Genomic DNA, 22,069 nt, shown 5'->3' on the forward strand with positions numbered 1-22,069 from the left:
CCACCCCTGCACCTCTGGCTTGTACCCCAGTTCTGTATGTATAAATAAATCTTAAAAAAGAAAGTCACTGTTCCACTTGACACCCTGCAGAGAGGTGTGAGATGGACTAGTTGGCAGATGAGAACAGGAGACTGAAAGGTGAAATGCTGCACTGCAGTGCTGGGATCTGATTCTACGGCACAGTCTATATTCCACACCATTCTCCAGAAGATGCAGCCTTCCTTGATAGTGGAAGACATGGCCTCTCTCCTCCCCCCAGGGCCAACCAACCATCAAGCAGTCAGGGGGACATTAAGCAGTGAGACCCCTTGGTGGACTCTGCAACTCACTTGCTAGTAGCAAGTCCTCCAGCACTGGCTGCTCAGTAGCGCAGCTCCTCAGCAGATCTCCAGCAAAACACTGCCAGCGAGGAAGGGAAATGACATTTACGAGTGGCTGTGCTGAGCTGTGCACTGAGTCAGGGCCTCTTACCAAGGGCAAAGCTGTGAGGGGGGTAACTTCTGGCACCGAAGATCAGAAAACTGAATTTAACCAAAGTCAGATGGTAAGGAAGTACAAATTTCAATTCAAATATCATTTCCACAAAGCAGGTTGCCCTTCCCAGCTCCCTAAATGAATATTCCATAAGTTGTTTTATTTTCTTCCTACTGCTTATCACAACGTGACATTGTCGACTTGTAATTTATCTGTTTCACCGTAATCTCCCCCACCTAGATGAAGGCGGGATCCTGTCTGGGTCACCACTGCATCCCCACCCCTTGGCGGTGCCATCTTACAGTGGCCACTCAGTAAGTCATTCTGGAGTGAGTGCAGAGTCGGGGGCTCAGGCTGCTGGGCAGTGCTGCTGTTCAAACCCAGGTCTTTCTGAGAATGCTGCTTGGGCTTATTCTGTGCTTCCTAGGAAATTCAAACCCTGTGGTAGTCGACTCAGTGTACGGGCCCGCTGGAGCTAACTCAGAGCCTATTGTTTCTAAGTTTGATACAACATCCACAAGTGTAATGTTCTGCGTCCCCAAAAGTGTCCTTGCTTGGAAAGAGAGAGAAGGCAGGAGGGGCTTGGTAGGAAGTTAGGTACAGGTGGGAAGAGATGAATGTTTTTGCCTGCTCAGGTCTTTACAGAGAATTCGGCAAGGAAGAAGACATAAACTCCAAAAGGCAGACACAAGGGAAATGAAGAAAGGGTACCTACAAACCCCATGGTTTCTTCTGGGCTGGGGACACGGGGTGCAGATGGAACTCAGAAGGCACACACAGGGACTTTTAAAGCACTACTAATGCTTTAATTTTAAAGCTGGATACCAGAGTGCTTGTAGCTCTTATTATGAATACCTTATCTGTGTTAGTATAAAACAAGCCCCAAGCGGGAAATTTGCTTGCCTACCTTTAAAACTGACTAATGAAGCCAGTGGCAAATGAATACCCTCCCTTTGTAGAAGAAGAAAACTGAAGCTCAGTTTTAGAGAAGTTCATCATCTTGCTTATGATCACAGAGCTAGTAAGTGGCCGAGGCGGGGTCTGAATCCTGGCCTAAATGATGTCAGCATGGGTACTTTCACATACCACCACATCTTACTTCTTGAGAACTGGACAGGCAATATCAAAGACCAGAGCTGGTGGAAACATCTGTCACCTTCTCCCACCCACCCCCAGTTTCCTACAAAGCCCTCCTCTGCTCTTCTGCCTTTCATGCCCAGGCTGAGCGGGAGGCCTGAAAACACACCAAGGGCTGGGATGGGACTCGGGTGTTGTGGCCCCAGGGACAAGTTGACAGAGTCCTCTGGGCTGGGCTAAGGCCCCAGTGGAATTGCTGGGCTACAAGTCATCCCCTTAACAGCAGCAGTCAGGCACCCAATTTCATTGGCTGTGGTTCCTTGATTTAAGAGCATCGGCCCCATGAACAGGAAGGGCTCAGGTCACGTGTCCCAGCAACATGCACACCAAGAGCTTCCTGACAAACAGAGCCCTGATCTCCAAGACCCAGGAGAGGTCTAATTATAAGGTGTTGATGATTAAGCCCAAAGTGGCCTGGGACTCTGTTAGCTGCAGAAAGGTGGCCTCTTCCCTCTGTCCCAGTCCCAAGTGGGTGAATGTGCTTCTCTGTCCCCATGTCAGCTTACTCTTAGACACAAACGCCCTGGGCTGCAGGTATCCAAGCCTGTCTCTTAAAGCACAAAGGAGAGAGGGAGGCAGAGGTGGGCAGAGGTGCTTTCTTTCCTGGCAGTCTAGAGCCTGTGGCTCGGAATTAGAAATGAAAATGCAGATCCTCTTGTTAAAGTTACTTAGAATCTCAACGTAGCACTAGCAGAGTATTAAGTCAGGTATGAGGGCCTCCGAACAGGGTACATGCCTGTGATGCTGGCCCGTTCCCCACCTACCTCCCGTTTTGCTCCACACCAATTTGTTGTTCCCTGAACTTGCCAAGCATGCTTCCACCTCAGGACCTTGGCACACGCTCATTTCCTTGTCTGGAATATTCTCCCCCAACAGCTACATGGTGTACTTGTAGGGTAAATGAAGTGATCAGTTTTTTCCACCCCCCTGCTATTAGCACCAATGATTGACACCTGTGGTCTTGCACGTGTGCTTGATGGCAGCACCTGGAGGAGGGTTGTGGGCATGTGTGAATGGGCGCACCTGAGTCAAGAGACGGGCACATGGGGTGGTGGCAGAGGATGGGAGGAGGGAGAGGACTGTGCAGCAGAGACCAGGAGAGAAGCCGGAGAGCCCAGAGTGCGAGAAGACTTTTGGGGGGCTGGGAGACCTGCCATGTCCTCGCCCCTAGGCGCCCCTGCCTGCCCTGGGCCTGGGTGTCTCACTACAAATGGTGTAGAAAGGTCATTAAAAGCTCGAAAAAGCCACTGAGGGCTCCAGGACTTTTCCTGTCTTCCTGGGTCACAGAAAACCTGCTCCGTGCCTTGCTGTCACCACAGTACTCCACAGACCTCTTGCAAGTCTTGGCATGAATGTTACCTCAGCAAGATCTTCCCTGACTAGCCTATCTAAAAGAGCAGCCCTCCCCACATTTCAATGTCTTGTTTTCACAATTCCCTTGAAAGCAGCTACTGCACATCATTGATGGCTGTATCCCCAGCACCCAGCACAGGCTCTGGAACGGAGCACGTCGCACAAACGTTATACTCGTGGAGTGCATGGCTGGTTGGCTAGAAACAGAGACCAGGACAGTGCCTGGCAGGCAGTATGCGCACCATGACTGGCTTTTGCAATATGGCCTGGCAATATTGTCATGATTTACAAGTAGGGTATGGGGGGGTGTGGGTGGGGGGGGCGTGATATCCTATTTCTCTTGCCCTGCTTTTTTTTGCTTACCTTGCTTTTTCACTAAGTGATAAATTGTGGCTGCCACTTATTGAGCTGCAGTGATTGGGCATAATCCTGTGTGAACCTCACGTGGGCAGGATTACTACCACCATTTTACAGATGCGAACACTGCGGCTTAGGGATTCTGACTCATGCAAGATCCACGTCTAGTAAGTGGAACAGCTGAGATGAAGCCGTGCAGGGTATGTGAGCTAATCAGACTTTCTACACCCCTGGCCTCTGTCGCCATCACCTACAGCATTGACTGTGTTAACGCAGAGGAGCTTGGGAGCTTGGGCGTGGGGCACGTGTGCCTGACTGTGGACGCCTGGAAGGTGGGTGTGGGCTTGTGTCCGTGTGCACACCGGGGCCCAGAGCCCAGCTCTGTGAGGGCAGCATCACACAGAGATGGAGGGAAGCTACGGGAGGACGAGTGACATGACACAGGAGAAGTGAGACCGTGAGTGAACACTGGAGAGTCCAGACAAAGAGTAAAGATTTGTGGGGTTGAGGGGCTCAGTTGCCTGCCTGCCTCCCAGCCCGACACCCGCCTCCAGACCTGCGTCTGCCTCCTTAGAGCAGGCCAGCCTCCCTGCCTGCTGTGCCTGGGTACCTGACTCCCTGAGAGAGCATTAAAGCCTGAGACGCGCCTCAGGGCTCTGGGACTCTCCCTTATCCATCTGCTGACAGTGAACTGCCCTGTGCCTGTAGGCACAAGAGCCCTGCTTGTTTCACTCTAGGCCCAATAGTTCTCTCCACTGAGTGCTCATGGCTGCTTTAGACAAAAAGGCCTTTGCCACACTCTCTTAACCTATGTGACCTGAATGCTTATGATGGCCATGCAAGAGTGTGAGAGCTAAAAATGAAATACAGGGCAGGCCCAGTCCCTTTCTCACCAACTTGAAGTCTGGTAGGGTAGACACGCCAGCAACCACATCACCTGATGCGCCAAATCAGGAGGGGCGGGGGGCCACAGGAGCACACCAGTGACTTGCCCAACCCCCTCTGGCCCAGGGTTAGGCCCAGGCTTCCCAGGGGAAGTGACATGCAAACAGAGACCTGAGGGCCATTAGTGGTCAGCCAGATAGGTCCGAAGGGCCAGGGAGACAGTTCTCAGAAGAGGGAACAGCCACTGCAAAGGTCTCGAGGTGACGGAATATGATCACCCCTGCAGAGGGGAGGCATCAGAGAAATTTAAAACATCTGGCAAGTGATGGATGGGATGTCAGGCTAGAAAGGGAGGCCAGGGCCAGGCAGGTGTTCAGAAGGACTCCCTGGCCTCCCAAAGAGCTTCGAGATTACAGACCATGTGGTGAACGCCTGGAGAGGATGGCTTCCTCTTGTTAAAACAGGAATAGCCTTAGACATGAAGTCTGCTGCAGGGAACCTACTGCCTTTCTAGTGAGGGGCCAACTCTGCTTGGGTTACACCAAACCCCAGGGGGTACTTGGTGCTGACCGCAGCAATCCACTCAAGTGCGCAGGGGACAGGGAACAGGCCTGCCAGTCTGGACATTGCCATCCCATCTCTGCTGTCACGCAGCCTGTATTTATGGGCCGGGGACTGGACAATGTGTCAGGGACCTCCCTGCATAAAAACACAGCAGGGCGGAAGTCTCTGCATGGCCGGGGTCGGAGGTCCCCTTCTGTGGCGCCTGTCTCCTCCCGTCCTCTCCACCAGCCCCTGGGAAGTAGGAAGGGAGCTACCCCAAATAGCAAAGCTTCTACACGGCACTGCTCCGCCTTCTACATCCATGAGCTCACTCAGTCCTCATTGGGCTTCTCCTGGAAGTGGACGGTGTTATCCACAAGAGCCAGACAGGTGAGGCCATGGAAGCTCGAAGCCAGGAACTCACACTCGGATACGCAGCCAGTGGCAAAGGCCGGCGGCCCTCACGCAGGCAGCTCGAGCCCCAGCCCGTGCCTGCAGTTAACTCGAAGTTTAACATTTCTTCCTCCTTTGGCTCATTCAAGGTCTGATGTTTGTATTTCTGTGGCTCAAGGAGAACAGCCAGAGGTCTGCCAGGCGAGTGGGAGGTTTGAGTGGGAGATTCGAGGGGAGCAGGCTCTCGGGCTCTCAGCAGCTAAGAAACTAGGCTTGATTATTACCTCCAACCTCTGACCTCTGACCCCCAGTGGTCCCTGTCCAGGAGGGTGAGGGAGAACTCACACAAAAAGAAATGACATGGGCCAAACAGAGCTTCTGACTACGTGCCAGGGACAGCTGAAAGCCACACCACTTATACTGTAGCTACTTACTTTTAGCTCACCTCAGATCTACCCTAGAAGCCTGAGGTAAGCCCTGTTACCCACTAAAAAACAATAATAATAATAGCATATTTTTACATGATTTTGTGTCTTTTCCCATCTCAGTTGTAATCCCCGTGGGCTTCCCACCACCAAATCACCCGTGTGCATAGTCCAGTACACACACCCACCCACCACCCCGTATGTAGTTGTTCATTATTATTATTATTTTCTCCCATGAGTGAAATCATCCAGCATTTTTCCTTTTCTTTCTGGCTTATTTCACTAAGCATGATCCCTTCCAGCTCCATCCATGTTGCTGCATGTGTTTATCCTTTTTGACTGCTCAGTAATATTCCACGGTGCATATGTACCACATCCTTTTAATCCAGTCATCCACTTTTGGGCATTTGGATTGATTCCATGTCTTTCCTATTGTAAATAAAGCAGCAGCAAACATGGGCCTGTTACCTATTTTTTACAGATGAGGAAATTGAGGCCAGCTGTGGGGAGGGGACTAGCCAGTGGCAACAACTGATGGAAATGGCAAGACTTGAGGTCCACCTGCCTCCAGAGTGCAATGCTTCCCCCCAACCCTGAAAACTTTTAGATAAGTTGCAAGTTGAGAATTCTAAGTACCAGGCTCCCTTGAGCCAAATCTCCGCTTTAAACCTCCACAGCCCTCCAGGGAAGGAAAACTTCTGGGAGAAACAGCAGATCAGGGCAGCCCCATCCACAGCCTGGAAGCAGACAAGAGAACACCTGAGGAGCAGCAGCACCCGCACCCCAGTTCCAGGCGGTGAAGTGGATGCTGAGTCCACCTCAGGGAGGCTGACTGCCTCTCCAGTCATCTAGCTGGAGAAGAGCAAATTAATCACCACTTCACTGGTTAATTAATCCCTGCAGCACCGGGAGCAGGAGTGGTGGCTGCTTATCTGGATGTGGCTTGGAAAGATGGCCAGGGGGCCAGGGCCTCCGGCTTGCCCTGCAGATAGATGCCCACCAACCATTCACTGTTCACTGTGACTGCACCTACTATATGTCACTATGCCCAAGTGAGACAGGTGTCACCCCTGACCTGGTGGAGCTTAGAGTCCAAAGTGCATACGTGTGTGTGTGACCTTACCAGTGAGCTGGAAAATACGCATGCCATACTGTTTCCCACTCCAGCTGCCCCATCACTGAAAGGCCCTTTTTTTTTTTCTTTTTAAAAAGATTTATTTATTTATGTGTACAAAAACTGGGGTGTAGCCCAGAGGTGTAATTGCGGGTGGGGGAGGATTCACCAGAGACAAAGTAGGGAAGAAACAGGTGGACTGACTGAAACACACTGCTGAGGGGAGCAGCAGGTTAGACAGGAGAGGTCTGCTGCACCATGGGGGTCAGCTCCCTGGCCAGGGATCGAACTGGTGCTGCAGTGGCTGTGGATAGCTTCATAGTATCGCACCACCAGGAAGGGCCCTGAAAGGCCCTTTTGACCTGGCATTGCCTGGTCAATGCCCACCAGCCTTGGACATTGACTTGGGTCCAAGGTCTTCTCTGGGAAGACTTTGCAGGGGGCTGGTTTAGCTCTTTCTCATTTTCTAAAAGGAGTCTGGAGTTACTGCTTCCCTGTATGTTGCTCCAGCAGAGTGAGTTTTGAGCTGGAACTCACGCTGGGGGGCCCCCCCATGCCAAGTAGGGGCTTGGCCTGTATTGATGAAAAAAAATCTGAACCCACGAGAGGACAAATGATGTGATCTGGAACTAGCAGCTTTTGGTCCTGGGTTTCCTCATCTGCAGATTAAGAAGGTCTTTCTGGGTCTACAATGGGGAACAATAGGGTGGGGGTGGGGTGGGGTTTGCCCAGGCTTTGACGACCTAGGGAATGGTCAAACTGGTCACTGGCCATCTTGGTTCAGACCTTATTGAATTCAAAAACAAGGTTAACACCTTGTGTACCCCTTCGGCCTCTGCCAGTGGGGCTGCTGTACATAAGGAAGTTATTTTTCATCTGCAAGAAACTGACATGGGCTTCCCTTGGTCAAAGGGACTCAAGCCTTGGGACTCCGAGCCATCTCCAAGTCCAAGTGCAAATAGCCACCCTCCTGCTGGGCACTTTTCTGACTTTTATGCACCCCGTATCTTATTAAAGTATAGACTGACCAGTGCTGTGTTCCCAGGTGCTGAATGAATAAATGCACCCAGCTCCTGCGCTCCCCTCTTCCTGGGAGAGGGCACCACATGGACCCTGCCCAGGTCAGGTGGCTGCCCAGGATTTTCAGTCATGGCCAGGCAGGTAGGAGCACTGGGAACAGCTGGGCCCCAGCAACCTGTTCCTATATGTTCATTTGTTCCCAGAGAAGGGCAGGTCTTGGGTTGGGGTGGTCACCCTAAGAAGGGTTGATGGCAGCTGGGGCAGAACCTAGCAGCAAACTCCGCAGTGGCCATCTGAGCGGTGAAAAGATATCCTCTTTCAACCTGGGATGTGATTACCAAAGGCCCAGTGCTGGGGGGTGGGGAGTGGGGGTGGCAGGAGAGTTTAAATAGCAGCTGTGTTCCTAATTTCCCCAGGAGGAGGCCTGGCCGCCCCTCCTCCGCGCTGAGTGTTTGCCATTAAAAACAAACAGTATCATTTGGTTCAATATAAAATGAATTAAAGGAAATTAAACTGCGGGGGCCATGTGGTGAGCCCCGTCCTCCATTGTCTGAAGCCGTTTGTCATCTTCCCCAGTGGGGAACAACAGCTTGGGGGGTGTGGAGCCCACCAGGACTAGAGAAATAAATACCTTGCGCAAAAAGGCCCCCCCCCCACAGGCGTGTGGAAGCTGGGGTTTGGGGAAATCCCAGGTGCCACTAGGGCCCAGTCCCTACTGTGTCCCTAGGTGGCAGAGTGTAGCCTCTGAGAGTCTCCCAGGAAACAGAAGGAAGGGCAAAAAACAAGAACAAAAAATGCTGTGCAGGGCCCTGAGACCAAGGCGGGGTGGTGGAAGATGGTGGACCAGAGGAGGCTGGGAGATGTGGCCATGTGGCATCTGCTTGGTGGACAATGTTCTGGCTATTCCCTGGCTGCACAGAGCAACTGTTGCTATCATTTGGGCAGGGGTAACTGAGCCAGGAGAGGGGGTGGGGAAAGACGACAGAGAGGAAGATGTACTGAGACTGCCCAAGTTCAAATCCCAGTCCTGCCACTTGACACGGCTTAACCAGTTTGTGACCCTGATAAGTCAGTTTCCCGCTCTGCAAATTGGTATAATAAGAGAATCAAATTCATGGGGTTGTGGAGAGGGTCCAATTAGTCCACATGGAGTATTTAGAATAGTTCTAGGCACCGCAGCTATTTATTATTATTATATTATCACAGAATAGTTCTGACATTATTATTGGTGGTGGTTCTTGGTGAGTTGTCCTTTGACATCTGGAAGACCTAGCCTGACCACAGACTGGCTGAGTGGCCTGGGAGAGTGACACAGCTTGTTGAACTGTGGGTCCCTCATCTATAAACCAGGCATAATCATCCAGGGAGACTTCCCAAAATAAGCATCCTGATTTTTGCTCAGGTCCACTGGCAGACACTTAGAAGGCCCCCAGCTCCCTGTGCAGTGGCTGTGACTGAGCAGTGAAAGTGATGAGAGCCACGTCTGGAAAGTCCCTGACAAACACTTAGGAATGTTGATGCAAAAAGCCTAAGCAAAACATTAGCACATAGAATCCAGAAGCCTATCAAGTGGATAATAGATCATGATCAATTGGGTTAGTTCCAAGAATGCAAATAGATTTCCTTGGAGGAAATCTAATAATGGAGTTATTCAGAGAAAGAGATCCAAGGATGAAAAGCAAATGATTTTTTAAAACGATTAATTTATTTATGCATATTTAAGAGCTGGGGTGTAGGCCAGAGGTGCTGCTGAGAAGAGCAGGGTGGGGGGGACAGGCAAGGTCTGCTGTGCCATGTGGGTCAGCTCCGGGCCGGGGATGGAACTTGTGCAAGTTTGATAGCGTTATAATGCTGAGACTTAACCCCTTGTGCCACCAGGGAGGCCCCTCACATACCTGACCAATTCTTATTTAAGAAATTTCAACAAATTGGACTAGGTGGAGACTAGTCCACACCTAAGACAATAAAACATCAGCCTCAGTCCCATCATTGACATATAACGGGGGGAAGGCGATTGTGATGGTTAGTTTAGGCTTCAGTCCCTAGTTCATTAATCAACCACCAATCTAGGCGTTACTGAAGGTATTCTGTAAATGTGATTGACATCTACTATCAGTTAATGAAGTAGATCATCCTTAACAACCTGGGTGGGCCTCAGCCAATCAACTGAGAGGCCACAGAGCTCTACAGATGCCAGGATGTTCCCTTTTGTTTACAAGGAGGAATGGACCGGCTTAGGCTTCATCTTCAGTGCTGCATTGAGTGGTAAAGGGGCATCATGGGAATGCCAGAGGTGAAGCGGGACCAGAATCGATTAGTGATGCCTGGCACCTGCACAGGCTGGTAAATAGCCGCTTCTAAACTGTTTGCTATCTCTGGCTTCAGTCCTTCTTTAGGGATTAGTGAATACCTGAGTTACAAACTTCAAGCAGAGCAAAGCAAGGAAAAATTCTGGGGTTGAGTGTAATCTGTTGCTGTGGCATACAATTAAAATTAGCCTGGCGGTTTCAAACAGTCATTCTTCAAAACTGACATTTGGCTAAACTCACTTCTGCTGGTTTTCAGCAGAGCCTCCTCCCTTTGGGCTCCCCTATTTCCCAAAGTGCCTGCCTGCCACATACCCCTTCTCACTCCCTTGGACACAGGTTTCCGGCAGAGGTCAAACTAGAAGAATTAGGAATGTAAATGATTCAACTCCCAGCAGGGTCAGCAAGCTTCTCCCTTAAAGGGCAGGGAGGTAGGTATTTTGGGTTTGGTGGGTGATACAGATCGTGACCACCCCACAGCGCTGCCACTGTAGCATGAAAGAAGACAGACAATACTTAAATGCATGAGCATGACTGGGTTCCAACACAGCTTGTTTACCAAAGCGAGTACCAGGTCCTCGGGTTGTAGTGGACAACCCCTGAACTAGATTCCCCCCCCAGTATATCTCGTTCCTCCACAACAGGGTTCCATGCTGAATCCACCAGGGAAATGTCCAACAAAGTGAGCCAAGTTTCTGGATCGAGGGATTTCCAGTCTTCACTCTGTTAATGTGCTGATAACTAACACCCTTTTATAAAGTGTCCGTTAGCATTCCCTGAGGCTCCAGGATCAGAGCTAAGGAAATGGCATTTTATTCCTTCTGATTGTGGTTAGTTTCTTTTTTGAGTGCTTTCAATTATAAACACATAACCACTAACACTATCTCCCTCAGAATAACAGTAATTATCGAGCCAACCAGCACTGGACCTGCATTATTTTAATTAATCCTCACAGATGGGTACTAAGCCCTGACGTTCCCATTCTAATGATGGGGACACCAAGTCTCGGTGCGGTTCATCAAGGTCCCAAGTCAGAGATGATGGAGAGAGATTTCAAATGTCTTGCTTCTTTTTCTCACTTATATTTTCTTGGCAATGACAGAGATGGAAGTTAAGTTTTTTCAAAAAGGGCAAAGCACAATTAACATGGGGTAATTACTGGCTTTCTGTCTGTTCCAGTGAACCTGATGATGAAGACAGAATCAACATCTTCAGTAGCAACTACAGACGCCTGAGGTTGACCTGCTGCTCCCTGCCTGCGTGGCTCTCCTGTTCCCCCTACAGACGCCTGAGGTTGACCTGCTGCTCCCTGCCTGCGTGGCTCTCCTGTTCCCCCTCCCTCCCTGTGTGCCCCCCCCCCCCGTACCCCCACACGTGACCCCTCATGCCTCGGACCGCTAGTCTCTCATGTGCAGAATGGTACTAGGAGTGCAAATCTCATTAGAACTGCTGATAGGACCAAGTGAAATGATGCAAGTAAAGCATTTCACATGTGGACAAACAGGAAGAAGACCTGAGAAATTTGAGCTGTTCTTATTTGCTCCCTTTTCTTTTTCTTGGCTGGACTACTAGCTTTGCTACCTTTAAGTGCAGTGACCCTTGACTTTGAAGGATCAGGAAACGGTTCAGCTCCTTGAGCTGGGGAATCACAGAATTTATGAGTCAAAGAGCGCTAAGCAATTCATGACTGTCTGAAGTGTCCTTAGAAGAAGTCTTTCTTAAAAAAACCCTTCATAAATTCAGTTACCACAATACAGAAATTCAGCTGTCGACGTAAAGGAAGTGAATATGTATATATTTCATCCTATGAGATGTGTAACTGAATCCTCATAACACCCCTGGAGCTTATGTGTTACAGAGCCCCCCACATTTCCCACCTACCCTAAAGGACTGTCTCCAGGCTGAGACATCACACCTGGACACGGTACAGAGTGCCAGGAAGGATTCTGCAGATGGAATTAGGGCTACTAATCAGGCGACCCTAAATTCCTCAAGAGAGATGCTTTTAATCTAATCACACGAGCTCTTTAAAAACAAAAGGAGAAGCTGGCGGGATGGGAGGCGTGGGAAGGATTCCGCACATTTCTGGCTGGAAGATGGAGAAGGTCATAGGAAAGGACCAGAATTATGCTGAGAGTGACCTCTGGCCAAAAGCGAGAAGACAGACCCTCAGCCCTCTCACCACACAGGTCTGATTTCTGCCCACACCTGCATGAGGCGAAGTGGGTTCTCCAGCATCTCTGGAGGGGACCAGCCTGCCCACACTTTCAGTCTGGCCATCCTGGACAGCCTGAGACTCCTGGGCCCTGAATATTTAATTTTAATAAAGTAAAGGAGTAGGGTGGACAAGTCAACTTGTAACTGCTGATGGGAAGTGGAGAAGATGATGTGTCTGTTTTGGGACAAAAGACTTGGCTTCCTGAGGAGATTCGGGTTTAAGAACAAGGTTCGTCTGGAGGATGGGAAGACAGGACAAAGGCTTGGTTGGTGGCTTGCTCCCTTTTCTAATCTCAGTATTGCTCCTGTGAGCAGTCGGGCCCTGAATCCCGGCAGCAGGATGGCTGAGAGAAAGGAGTCGTCGTGGAGACAGCGATGTGGTGAAGGAGCAACAGGCCCCCTCCAACAGGTCACCAGCCGAGACCCCTCCCACAGCCCATAACACACTGCGTGTTTTCTGTGAGACAGAGAGTAAGTCTCAACACTCCAGGTACTGCTTCAGGCCAAATGTGGCACATTAATGTGGGCTGGGGACAACCACTTTCCACAGGCGGTGACAAGCTCTCGGCGAAAGGGACCCTGGAGTGCAGCCTGAAGGATGGGAAGGAGGCAGCATGGGAACCAAGGGGGAAAACAACCCAGAGGCATGCAGTGAGTGGAAGGGCTTGAGGAGGCATGCCCCTGCGGGCGTGCTGGGGGCAGGGGCAGAGGTGGAGGCTGGAGAGCCGGGAAGGAGGAGATGGGCCAGCCAGGTCGCACGCCTCAGGTCTGTTCTCAGGACAAAATGGTAAGTAGCTGCGTACACATGTGGTCAGCATCATGGTTTGGGGCTGAGGCTGCAGATGGGGGGCTGCCCTGGGGAACCCCATCCCATGGAGGCCAGGGAGCACGTTCTCCCAGGGGCCCAGTGTACGAGATTCCTGACGGAGCCCCGGTGTCGGAGGCATGAGGAAACTGGGGGCTCACCCAGCCGTGCACGTCAGGGAACGTGGGTCCATCAGTCCACCCAAACACGGAAAGTCCTTCCAGGATAATGATCGCAATATTCAAAACCAACCCACCCTCTCAGAGGATGGCGCGGAGGGCAGGAAAGAGCATCTGTGCGTGAGCCATTAGGGGTCCCTGGCAGATGTGCTCTCCCCCCTCGACACCCCCCAGCTGCAAATGAAGACCCGTCCTTTTCTTCTCCTCAGACAAGGATTGATGAGGATTCGGGAGAGCACTCAGACAGGCAAGGAAAGGCTGTGAACCTTTTCCAAGCCCGCAATTTATCTTGAGAAGACTATTCACATCACTTTCCACAGCCTGGATTACGCTCTGACCTGGCACATTAATCTCGCTGAATAAAATAATAATAATCAGAAAAAGGGAGCTGGACAGTTGCCAGTGAGGCATTAATAACTGTCGCCCCCACATCGGCGGTGCGGGGAAGGGGTGCTAGTTCCTTTCCACCCCTTGTCCTCAGCAGTGCCGGTCGGAGGGAGGAGGTGAGGTGGCTACATCCCGAAAGAGGGGAATTAGACGCTGACGGTGGATGGGGGCTCCGCTCCTCAATCGATTCTGAGGAATATCCCACACCCATCCGAAGACCTGTCCTGGGAGCTGAGTAGGACTCGAGCTGCTGTGTGGCCATGGGCTACTTTCTTAACCTCTCCAGTGTGTATGTGTTTGTTTGTGTTATTCCCTGGAAAACTGGGATAAAAATAGCACCCGTCGGAACAGAAAATGGTATTGCCACTGTAGTTAAATATTAACTTAGATATAATGAGTCACATATAATGTTTCCATATGACTAAGCAATTCTAAGATATTTGTTAAAAAAAAAAACTGTAAAACCAGATACTTGTACATGAATGTTCAAAACAGCACTATTCACAACAGCTAAAAGGTGGAAATCCAAATATCCATTGTTGGATGAATGGAGAAACAAATAAAGGTCCATCCACGCAAAGGAATAGTATTCAGCCACAAAAAGGAACAAAGTGTTGGCTCATGCTATGTGGATGAACCCTGAAAACGATGCCATGTGAAAGAAGTCCCACACAAAAGATTCCACAGTACTTGATTCATTTATCATTACATGTCCAAAATAGGTAAATCTGTAAGAGCTAGAAGGCAGACTGCTGGCTACCAGAGGCTGGAGACAAGGTGCCTTTTGGAATGACAAAAATATCTTGGGACTAGACAGAGGGACTGTTACACATTATCGTAAATATACTCAGTGGCATTAAAGTATATTCTTTAACATGGTTTACTCTATGCTGTGTGAATTTTACCTGTGAATATGAAAAAACACAACAGCACTTGTTGTAGGCCAAATGCCCAAAGGAATGAGCTAACCAGAGCCGCCCTACATGAGCTCACTCCACACTGGGGTCTGCTGCTGTCATTACTGCCACTGAGAGACTCGGAATCTTTGGCAAGTTATTTCATGCAGTTTCTGCTCTGGAAAAGGAGCCTCTGTGCTCCCAGGAGTTAGATGAAATGAGACAAGGTCTTCAGTAGACTATGAGTTCCATGAAGATTTTTTTTTTAAAGATTTATTTATTTATGCACACAAGAACTGGGGTACAGGCCAGAGATACAGGGGATGAGAGGATTCACCAGAGACAGAGTAGGGAGCAGAACAGGGAGATGTACTGAACAATATACTGCTGAGGGGAGCAGCGGGCAAGACAGGAGAGGTCTGCTGTGCTACATGGATCACCTCCCTGGCTGGGGACTGGACTCACACTGCAGTGGCTGCAGAAAGCTTCATAGCACTGTGCTTCAACCCACTGTGCCACCAGGGAGGCTCCGAGGATGGGATTTTTTATTGACTTTGCTCACTGATGTATCTCTAGTGCCTAGAACAGTGCCTGGCACAGAGTTGGCTCAGAAAATATTTTTTTTTTATCAAAATGCATTGCTTAACACATTGCGTGGCTCTTGATAATTGCTCAGCAATACTCAGCCATGCTTACTATTATTAGTTTGACTACCAGATTCTTCTGAGGCTCCCTCCATGGTTTTCTAGAACAAAGAAGTGAGTACAACTTTGCCTTGTGGATTTCTTTTTCTTCATGACAGAGGGTTTGACACCTACCAAACAAAAGTTTTGAATTGAGCTGAGAATGGAATCAAAGTTCTCACTGTTGCTCAAGGGGAAGTAGGGAGGGTCAGTATAGTTGGCTTGACTATCTACTCATCAACTTAGCCATCTATACCCTTGTCTGTCTGTCCATCTCTCCACCCATCCTCCATCAAATCCATCCTCCATTATCACTGCATCCACACATCCACCCATTCACTTGTCTACCCATCTATCCACATACACACCAAACTTCCCATCCAACCAACCATCCATCCATCCATCCATCCATCCACCCATCCAAACATCCAAACATCCAAACATAAATATGGACACATACGTTCAACAGATGTTTCCGGGTGCATTATCAGATGCTGGTGATTCATCAACAATCTAGATGTATTCGCTTCCTGCTGTCACAGAGATTACCATCAAGCAGAGAAGACAGATAATTAAACAAGCAATTAGTCAAGGTGTTGGTGCTGGGAGTCTAGGGTACTGTGGGAGTCCTCTGTCGGGGCACCACGTCTAGCCTGAAGGGTGTGGGAGGTTGCTAAGAGGCTGTGACCTGCAGAGGAATAGGGATAGTCAAGGCATAAGGAAGGCGAAGGGCTTTGAGGCAGAAGGACCAGCAGATGCAGCGGGTAGGAGACAGGGTGGCAGCAGCCACCTGGAAACTGTCATGCAGCACTCAGCGTGTTCAGCTGGGAAGGGGGCAAGAAGAGCATCGACCACCTATCAGATGGGGCTAGTGAATTTAACATGTACAAAGGTGTGAACGAGGTAGGGTGTAGCTGAGGTACAGAGAGGGGGGTGCTGGGATGGGCAGGAGACAGGGATGAGCAAGAATGCCTGACAGGCTGGTGGGGAGGGCGGCAAAGCCTCACCTGCTTCCTCTCTAGGCAACGGATAATCTGCCCTTCCTTTGAGCCACATACATTGTCTTCTTATTCTGTGGCTCCATTCCTTCCTCCCTGGAAGGTTTCAGGAACACTGACTCACCTGAGGCCCCATGGCTGGAAGGTGGCAGGGTCAGGAATGGCCCACGACTCCAGCACCTGGATCACCTCCCAACAGGATTTGGAAGACTTGAATTCTTACCTAGATCAATCATGGATCAGCTGGGTGTTTTGGGGACAGATCATCTTATTTCTACTTCAGTTTCTGGATAGTAAGAGAAATAATGGCCACAAGGAGAGATATTAGATCCTAATCCCTGCAGCCTGTACATGTGAACTTATTTGGGAAAAGGGCCTTTGAAGACATGATCAAGCGAAGCCTCCTACATGGGGACAGACCATTAGGGGACCTAAAGACGACTGCATGTATCCTCATAGGGGAGCTCAGGGGAAACGTCACACCTGGAAGAGAAAGTGATGCAACCACAGAACCAGAGGGATGCTGCCACAAGCCAAGGAACACAGCAGCCACCAGAGGTGGGAAGATGCAAGAAACTCCTCCCCAGGCAGCTGGAGGGAGAGCTACCCTGCTGCTGTCAACTCGATTTCAGTTGCGATGCTGATTCTAGAATGTGGTCACATAGAACTGTGAGAGATTTAATGTCTGTGTTAAGCCACTAAATTTGGGGCAAATTTTTAGAGCGGCTTCAGGACATGGACACTCAGTATGTCATCTAAAAAGATGACAAAGCATTTTCTCTAAAAACTCTAACAATAACATGTTGCAATTATTGAGTGCCAACTGTGTACTGTGACATCTGCATATGTCAAGTAGCCTCTGATGGAGTTATGGTTATACTTGCTTATAGACAAGGACATGGAAGGTTTTTTTTTTTTTTATATATATATAACAATTTATTTTTACATCATTTTGTACATTTTTTTCCCCATCTCAGTCGTAATCCCCGCGGGTTTCCCATCACCAAGTCACCCTTGTGCCATCACCATAATCCCGTGCACTTCCCTCCCCACCCCCCCATTTTTGATCCCATTCCTCACGCTACCCCCACAACATGTCTCTGGTATATGACTGTTCATTATTCTTGTTATTTTCTTGCCTGGTCCATTATACTCCTGCTATGAGTGAAACCATCCGGTATTTTTCTTTCTCTTTCTGGCTTATCTCACTAAGCATGATCTTTTCCAGCTCCATCCAAGTTGCTGCAAAAGACATGTGTTTCTCTTTTTTGGTTGCTGAGTAATATTCCATTGTATATATGTACCACATCTTTCTAATCCAGTCATCTACTTTTGGGCATTTGGGCTGCTTCCATGTTTTTCCAATTGTAAATAAAGCAGTGATAAACATGGGGGTGCAGGTATCTTTTTCAGTCAGCGTTTTTGTGTCTTTTGGGTAGATACCTAGGAGTGGGATTGCTGGGTCGTAGAGAAGCTCTGACATGGAAGGTTCTTAAGGGGTCAGAACATGGAGAAGAATTAGCAAGAATCAAGAAGGGACTCGGGGATGAGGAACTACTAACCTCCTGTTTCCCAATCTTTCCCCTACACCATTTTGAGGCAAAGTGTGGGCCCTGAAACTGTGAGGCCCAGGGCTATGTGACTTCTGTACCTTCCATGGGCTCATCCACCAGCAAGAGTACCAGTACCTCCATCAGAGGGAAGCCAGAGGCTCTGAGAGATACACCATGGCTCGGTAAGCAATAGGCTCTGTATAGTAATAATAAAAAATAATACGTAACAACAATAATAATAATAATAAAATAATTGCAGCATGTTTATGAGTTTTCAGTATTCCAGGCATCAGCACTGAGCTTCCACATATGCCTGGACTGATAGTGCCTGTCCTGATAATTAAGCAGGTTTCTGGTCTTATTTCAGTCTGTAATCAGAAAATATAAGGCCAGGATTGTGTCTGCTTCCCTGGCCTGTTGCTCACTCTCTGTTTACTGAGTCCTACATGATACGACTGGTGGACAACGTGGATTTTCTGGACAGTGTGAAGACAGAAGTGAATCTAGTAATCATGCAAATAGGGGAATCACAAAGCATCATAGGCTGTGAAGGTAAAAGGCCTGTCTGCAGGATCTAGAAGTGACTTTTGAGACAGGTTAAAGGATGAACGGCCTTCGGAGAAGCAGCATCTCTGTGGCCTGGAGGGACTGAGAAGGGCTGAGACAGGAAGAAGAACTGGGAAGAAGCACGGAGAGTGAGTGGAGTGGTGTGGCATGAGGCTGGCAAGGTGGGCAGTGTGGACTGGGCAGGCTTGAAGGTTAGTTTTTGTCCTGAGCACAGGGGTAGTCCCTGGAGGGTTTAATTTGGGTGTAAGCAATGGGTGGGGACGAGCATGACTATTCTGGGCCCTTCCTGGTGGCGCAGTGGGTTACAGCACAGCACTGCAAGCTGCAGCTACAGTGCAAGTTTGATCCCCAACCCTGGAGCTGACCCACATGGCGCGGCAGACCTCTCCTGACCCGCCCGCTGCTCCCCTCAGCAGTGTACTTCTTTGATCCGCCTGTTCTGCTCCCCACTCTGTCTCTAGTGAATCCTCTCAGTACCCCTGCACTTCTGGCCTATATCCCAGTTCTGTAAGCATAAATAAATATATCTTAAAAAAAAAAACCAAACAAAAAATGACTATTCTAGTTGGAGGGAAGAGAATGAACTAGAAGGGTCAGAATGGACAGAGACTACCTTGGTCCAACAGTGGCCTGGACTAGGTTGGTGGCAGTGGAGATGTGGCGGGAGGATGGACTCCAGAGGTACAGAACCTGGTTACTGGCAAGAAGAGCAAGGAAAGAAGAGGAAGAATCCATGGTGACTCCCAGGTTGCTGACCTGAGCCAACGGGATGGATGGAAGTGTTCCTCTCTGAGCTCCAGGAGAGTGAGGGGAGGCCCCAGCTTCAAGGGAAAGCATGAGTTCATGCTTGGAAATCTGTCTGCTGTGTGTGTCAGTACCTGGCGATCCTCAGCTCCACCGCTCGCGAAAGTGCCTCCGTCTCAGGCAGCCATGTTTCACACCAGTTGACCCTGTTTCCTCCTGGTGATTGCTGATTGGATAAGAGGTGGCACATGACCCCATGCAGCCCACTGATTGGTCACTGAACTATAAAATGGCTGGTGGAAAATGTGATCTGGGCCAACCAGACTCCTTCTCCGAGGAACCCAAACTGAAGCGCAACCAGAAGATGGGGCATGTGATGGTGGACCCAGCTACAGGTGACAGACCATGAGCGGCAATTACAGCTGGGGCGGCCACAAGGAGGCCTGGTTCTCCCTGTCTGCTTCTCAGTTGTGTGTCTACTTACAGAAGTGAGCACGTTCAATGCCCTCCTTGTGGTAAGTGGAGGAGCTCCCTTCCAATCACAGCAAGAAGCAAAGGCTTAGAGTCCAGGGCCTGACTGCCTGCTTGGTGGCAACTTGTCAACCTGTAGCTGTGTGGCCTTGTCAACTCATTGAAACTCTCTGTGTTTTCACTTCCACATCTTTGAAAATGGGATGGCAGGACTAACTCGTCCATGGGGACGAGTTAATGAGTTAATGCATATAGAGGATGTAGAACCATAGTTAGCACATGGTAAATGCCCTACAAGCATTTGCTGTCACACTTGTTATTTCTGGTCCTAGCGAGAACAGGCAGAAAGTACTTCATGGCTGACCATCTGTTCCCAAGGATCATTTAGCACCAGCCATCGTGTACTCCAATAAAGGTTCTGCCTCTCCTGCCCCTGTGAAGAGCTGAGATCCCATAGTCTACATGCACTCAGAGTGGGGGCCTCTGCCATATCCCCATGCTGGCTTCAGCCCCAGCACCTCCCCAGCCTGGGCTGACAGGGCATGGTGCCAGCTGGGCAGGAGAAGGGATTCTTACTGCTTGAGAGTCTGGCATGGCCTGTGTCTGTGTTGGTTGGGATCGGAGTCCGCTAGCAGGAGCTGGCCCACTGGACCAGGCAGCTGATGGCTGTAAGCTATTCCTGGTGGAGGCACATGAACACTGGGCATGTAACTCCTGCCCCCCGCCCCCCGGGCTTATTGCTCGTCTCCGCCAATGGAGTGAGGTCTGAGCAGGTACTTCCAGGGGAGACCACTCAGAAACTTCTCCCTGAGGTTCCTAGAGAGCCCTAGAATACGAAGCTTGTATAAACAGTCCTTGGTCAGGACTCCAGAGAGCAGAGATGGTTAGAAATGGAGTTGATTCTCAACCATGATGATGTGAAAGAGCTCCCGTAACATCCCAATCACATGGGGTTTGGAGAGCTTCTCAGTTGGTGAGCGCATTTACAACTGGAGGGTGATGTACCCCAATTCTACAGGGTACTCTGCTTCTGGCTGTGCATCTCTATCCTCTCTCATATCCTTTATTATATAATAAGCTGGTTAAGTGAGGGTTTTTTTGGGTTTTATAAGACGCTCTAGATCTGTCAACCAACGCCTGGACAAATCCTCAACTTTCTTAAGTTGTAAGGACGGCTCTACAGAACGGACCGTGTCCTTCAGATTCTTTAGTCCATCTGTTTTTGTCCAGATTCCTTGCTTCTCACAGAGGCACTGGCAATAATTACACCCTAAAGTTGATGTCTCTTCCTGTGCTCTGAACTCCAGTAGTTAGCCCCCAAGAATGCTTAACCCAACACCTTCCTGTAGGCCTTTCCCTAGGGTATAATGCAAAGCATACTTACCACCACTTCCTTTCCTGGTCCACAGCAGACATCACTGATCGTTGACAGAATTCTCCCCTTTCAAAACTCAATACTTTTTACAAAACATGCTCCCCAAACCACAAAGAGTCAAAACCTATGAGAGACATGCTTTCCTGGGGGAAGCAGGACCCAGGACATATCAATATGCTTTTCTCTTCTCTCTGGTGAATACCACATCAGGGACAACTTTGAACAATGAAACAGGAAATACAATTGGAGAGCAGAGATGTCACAGGAAGGTGGTGACAAGACAAGCATGCTCAGCTTTAAGGAATTCTAAGAGGTGGGTGACATATTTCCTACCTCAAGTTTTTTATTTTACACACTGACAACAGTTTTGCTCACAGCCACTCCTTCCTCCACCAGAAGGTAGCTGATCATGATCAACGTGACTGGGTTTACCTGGAGGCCACAGCCAGTGCCTACCTTGGACTTGACAGCCAGGATGATCTTGGGCAGGGCCACCACAAGGCACTTGAGAGCAATGGTGATGTACTTCACCACAAAGTCCGCAATGCCCACAATCCACAGCAGGTCAAAGAAGTCCAGTGTCTCCAGGTTGGGCTTCAGGAATATGAGGCTGTGGGGGAGTAGTCAGAGAGTAAGGATAACTGGTCTGTGCACTGCTCACCCTCGGAGCCTTGGAAGCATTAACTGTTGATAGAGTACGGAAGAGGATAGTCAGAAATCTGTCTTATTTCTGAATCTGTTACTAACTTGCTGTGTGTCCTGAGATGGTACCTTGACCTCTCTGAGCCTCAGTTCCCTTGAGCATTATATGATGAAACTGGCCTAGAACATCACTTGTTAAGGTCCCTTCTAGTCTGATGGGTCCACCACAGGCTTCACAAAAGAAACAAAAAGGAAGTGAGTAAGGAAGGAGGAAAAGAAGACTGGCTAACACTGTGTAACAGGGAGGACAGATGGAGAGAGGAAGGAAATTGATGTGCCAGACACTAAGCTCTTTGCTCATTGTCCTGAACAGTGAGCACTGTCTATTTCCATCTTATAAAAAAGACACTGAGGCCCTCCCTGGTGGCGCAGCGGGTTAAAGCACAGCACTGAGAATCTAAAGCCATTTCTGCATGAGTTCAATTCCCGCCTGCCCCGGAGGTGACCACATGGCGTGGCAGACCTCTCCTGACCCGCCCACTGCT

General features: G+C 49.5%; 1 protein-coding gene across 1 annotated transcript in view; it reads right to left on the bottom strand.

The window, feature by feature from the left end:
- Positions 1 to 22,069, bottom strand: part of RNFT2 (ring finger protein, transmembrane 2) — a 61,023-nt gene that overhangs the window by 24,806 nt on the left and 14,148 nt on the right. Inside the window, exon 8 of the mRNA XM_004691008.2 lies at positions 21,339 to 21,492. Within this exon, the coding sequence (XP_004691065.1) occupies positions 21,339 to 21,492 (154 nt within the window). The remainder of the gene's footprint in view (positions 1 to 21,338; positions 21,493 to 22,069) is intronic.

Source organism: Condylura cristata, unplaced genomic scaffold, assembly GCF_000260355.1.
Source record: "Condylura cristata isolate star-nosed mole 26May11 unplaced genomic scaffold, ConCri1.0 scaffold00029, whole genome shotgun sequence".
Classification (NCBI taxonomy): Eukaryota; Metazoa; Chordata; class Mammalia; order Eulipotyphla; family Talpidae; genus Condylura; species Condylura cristata.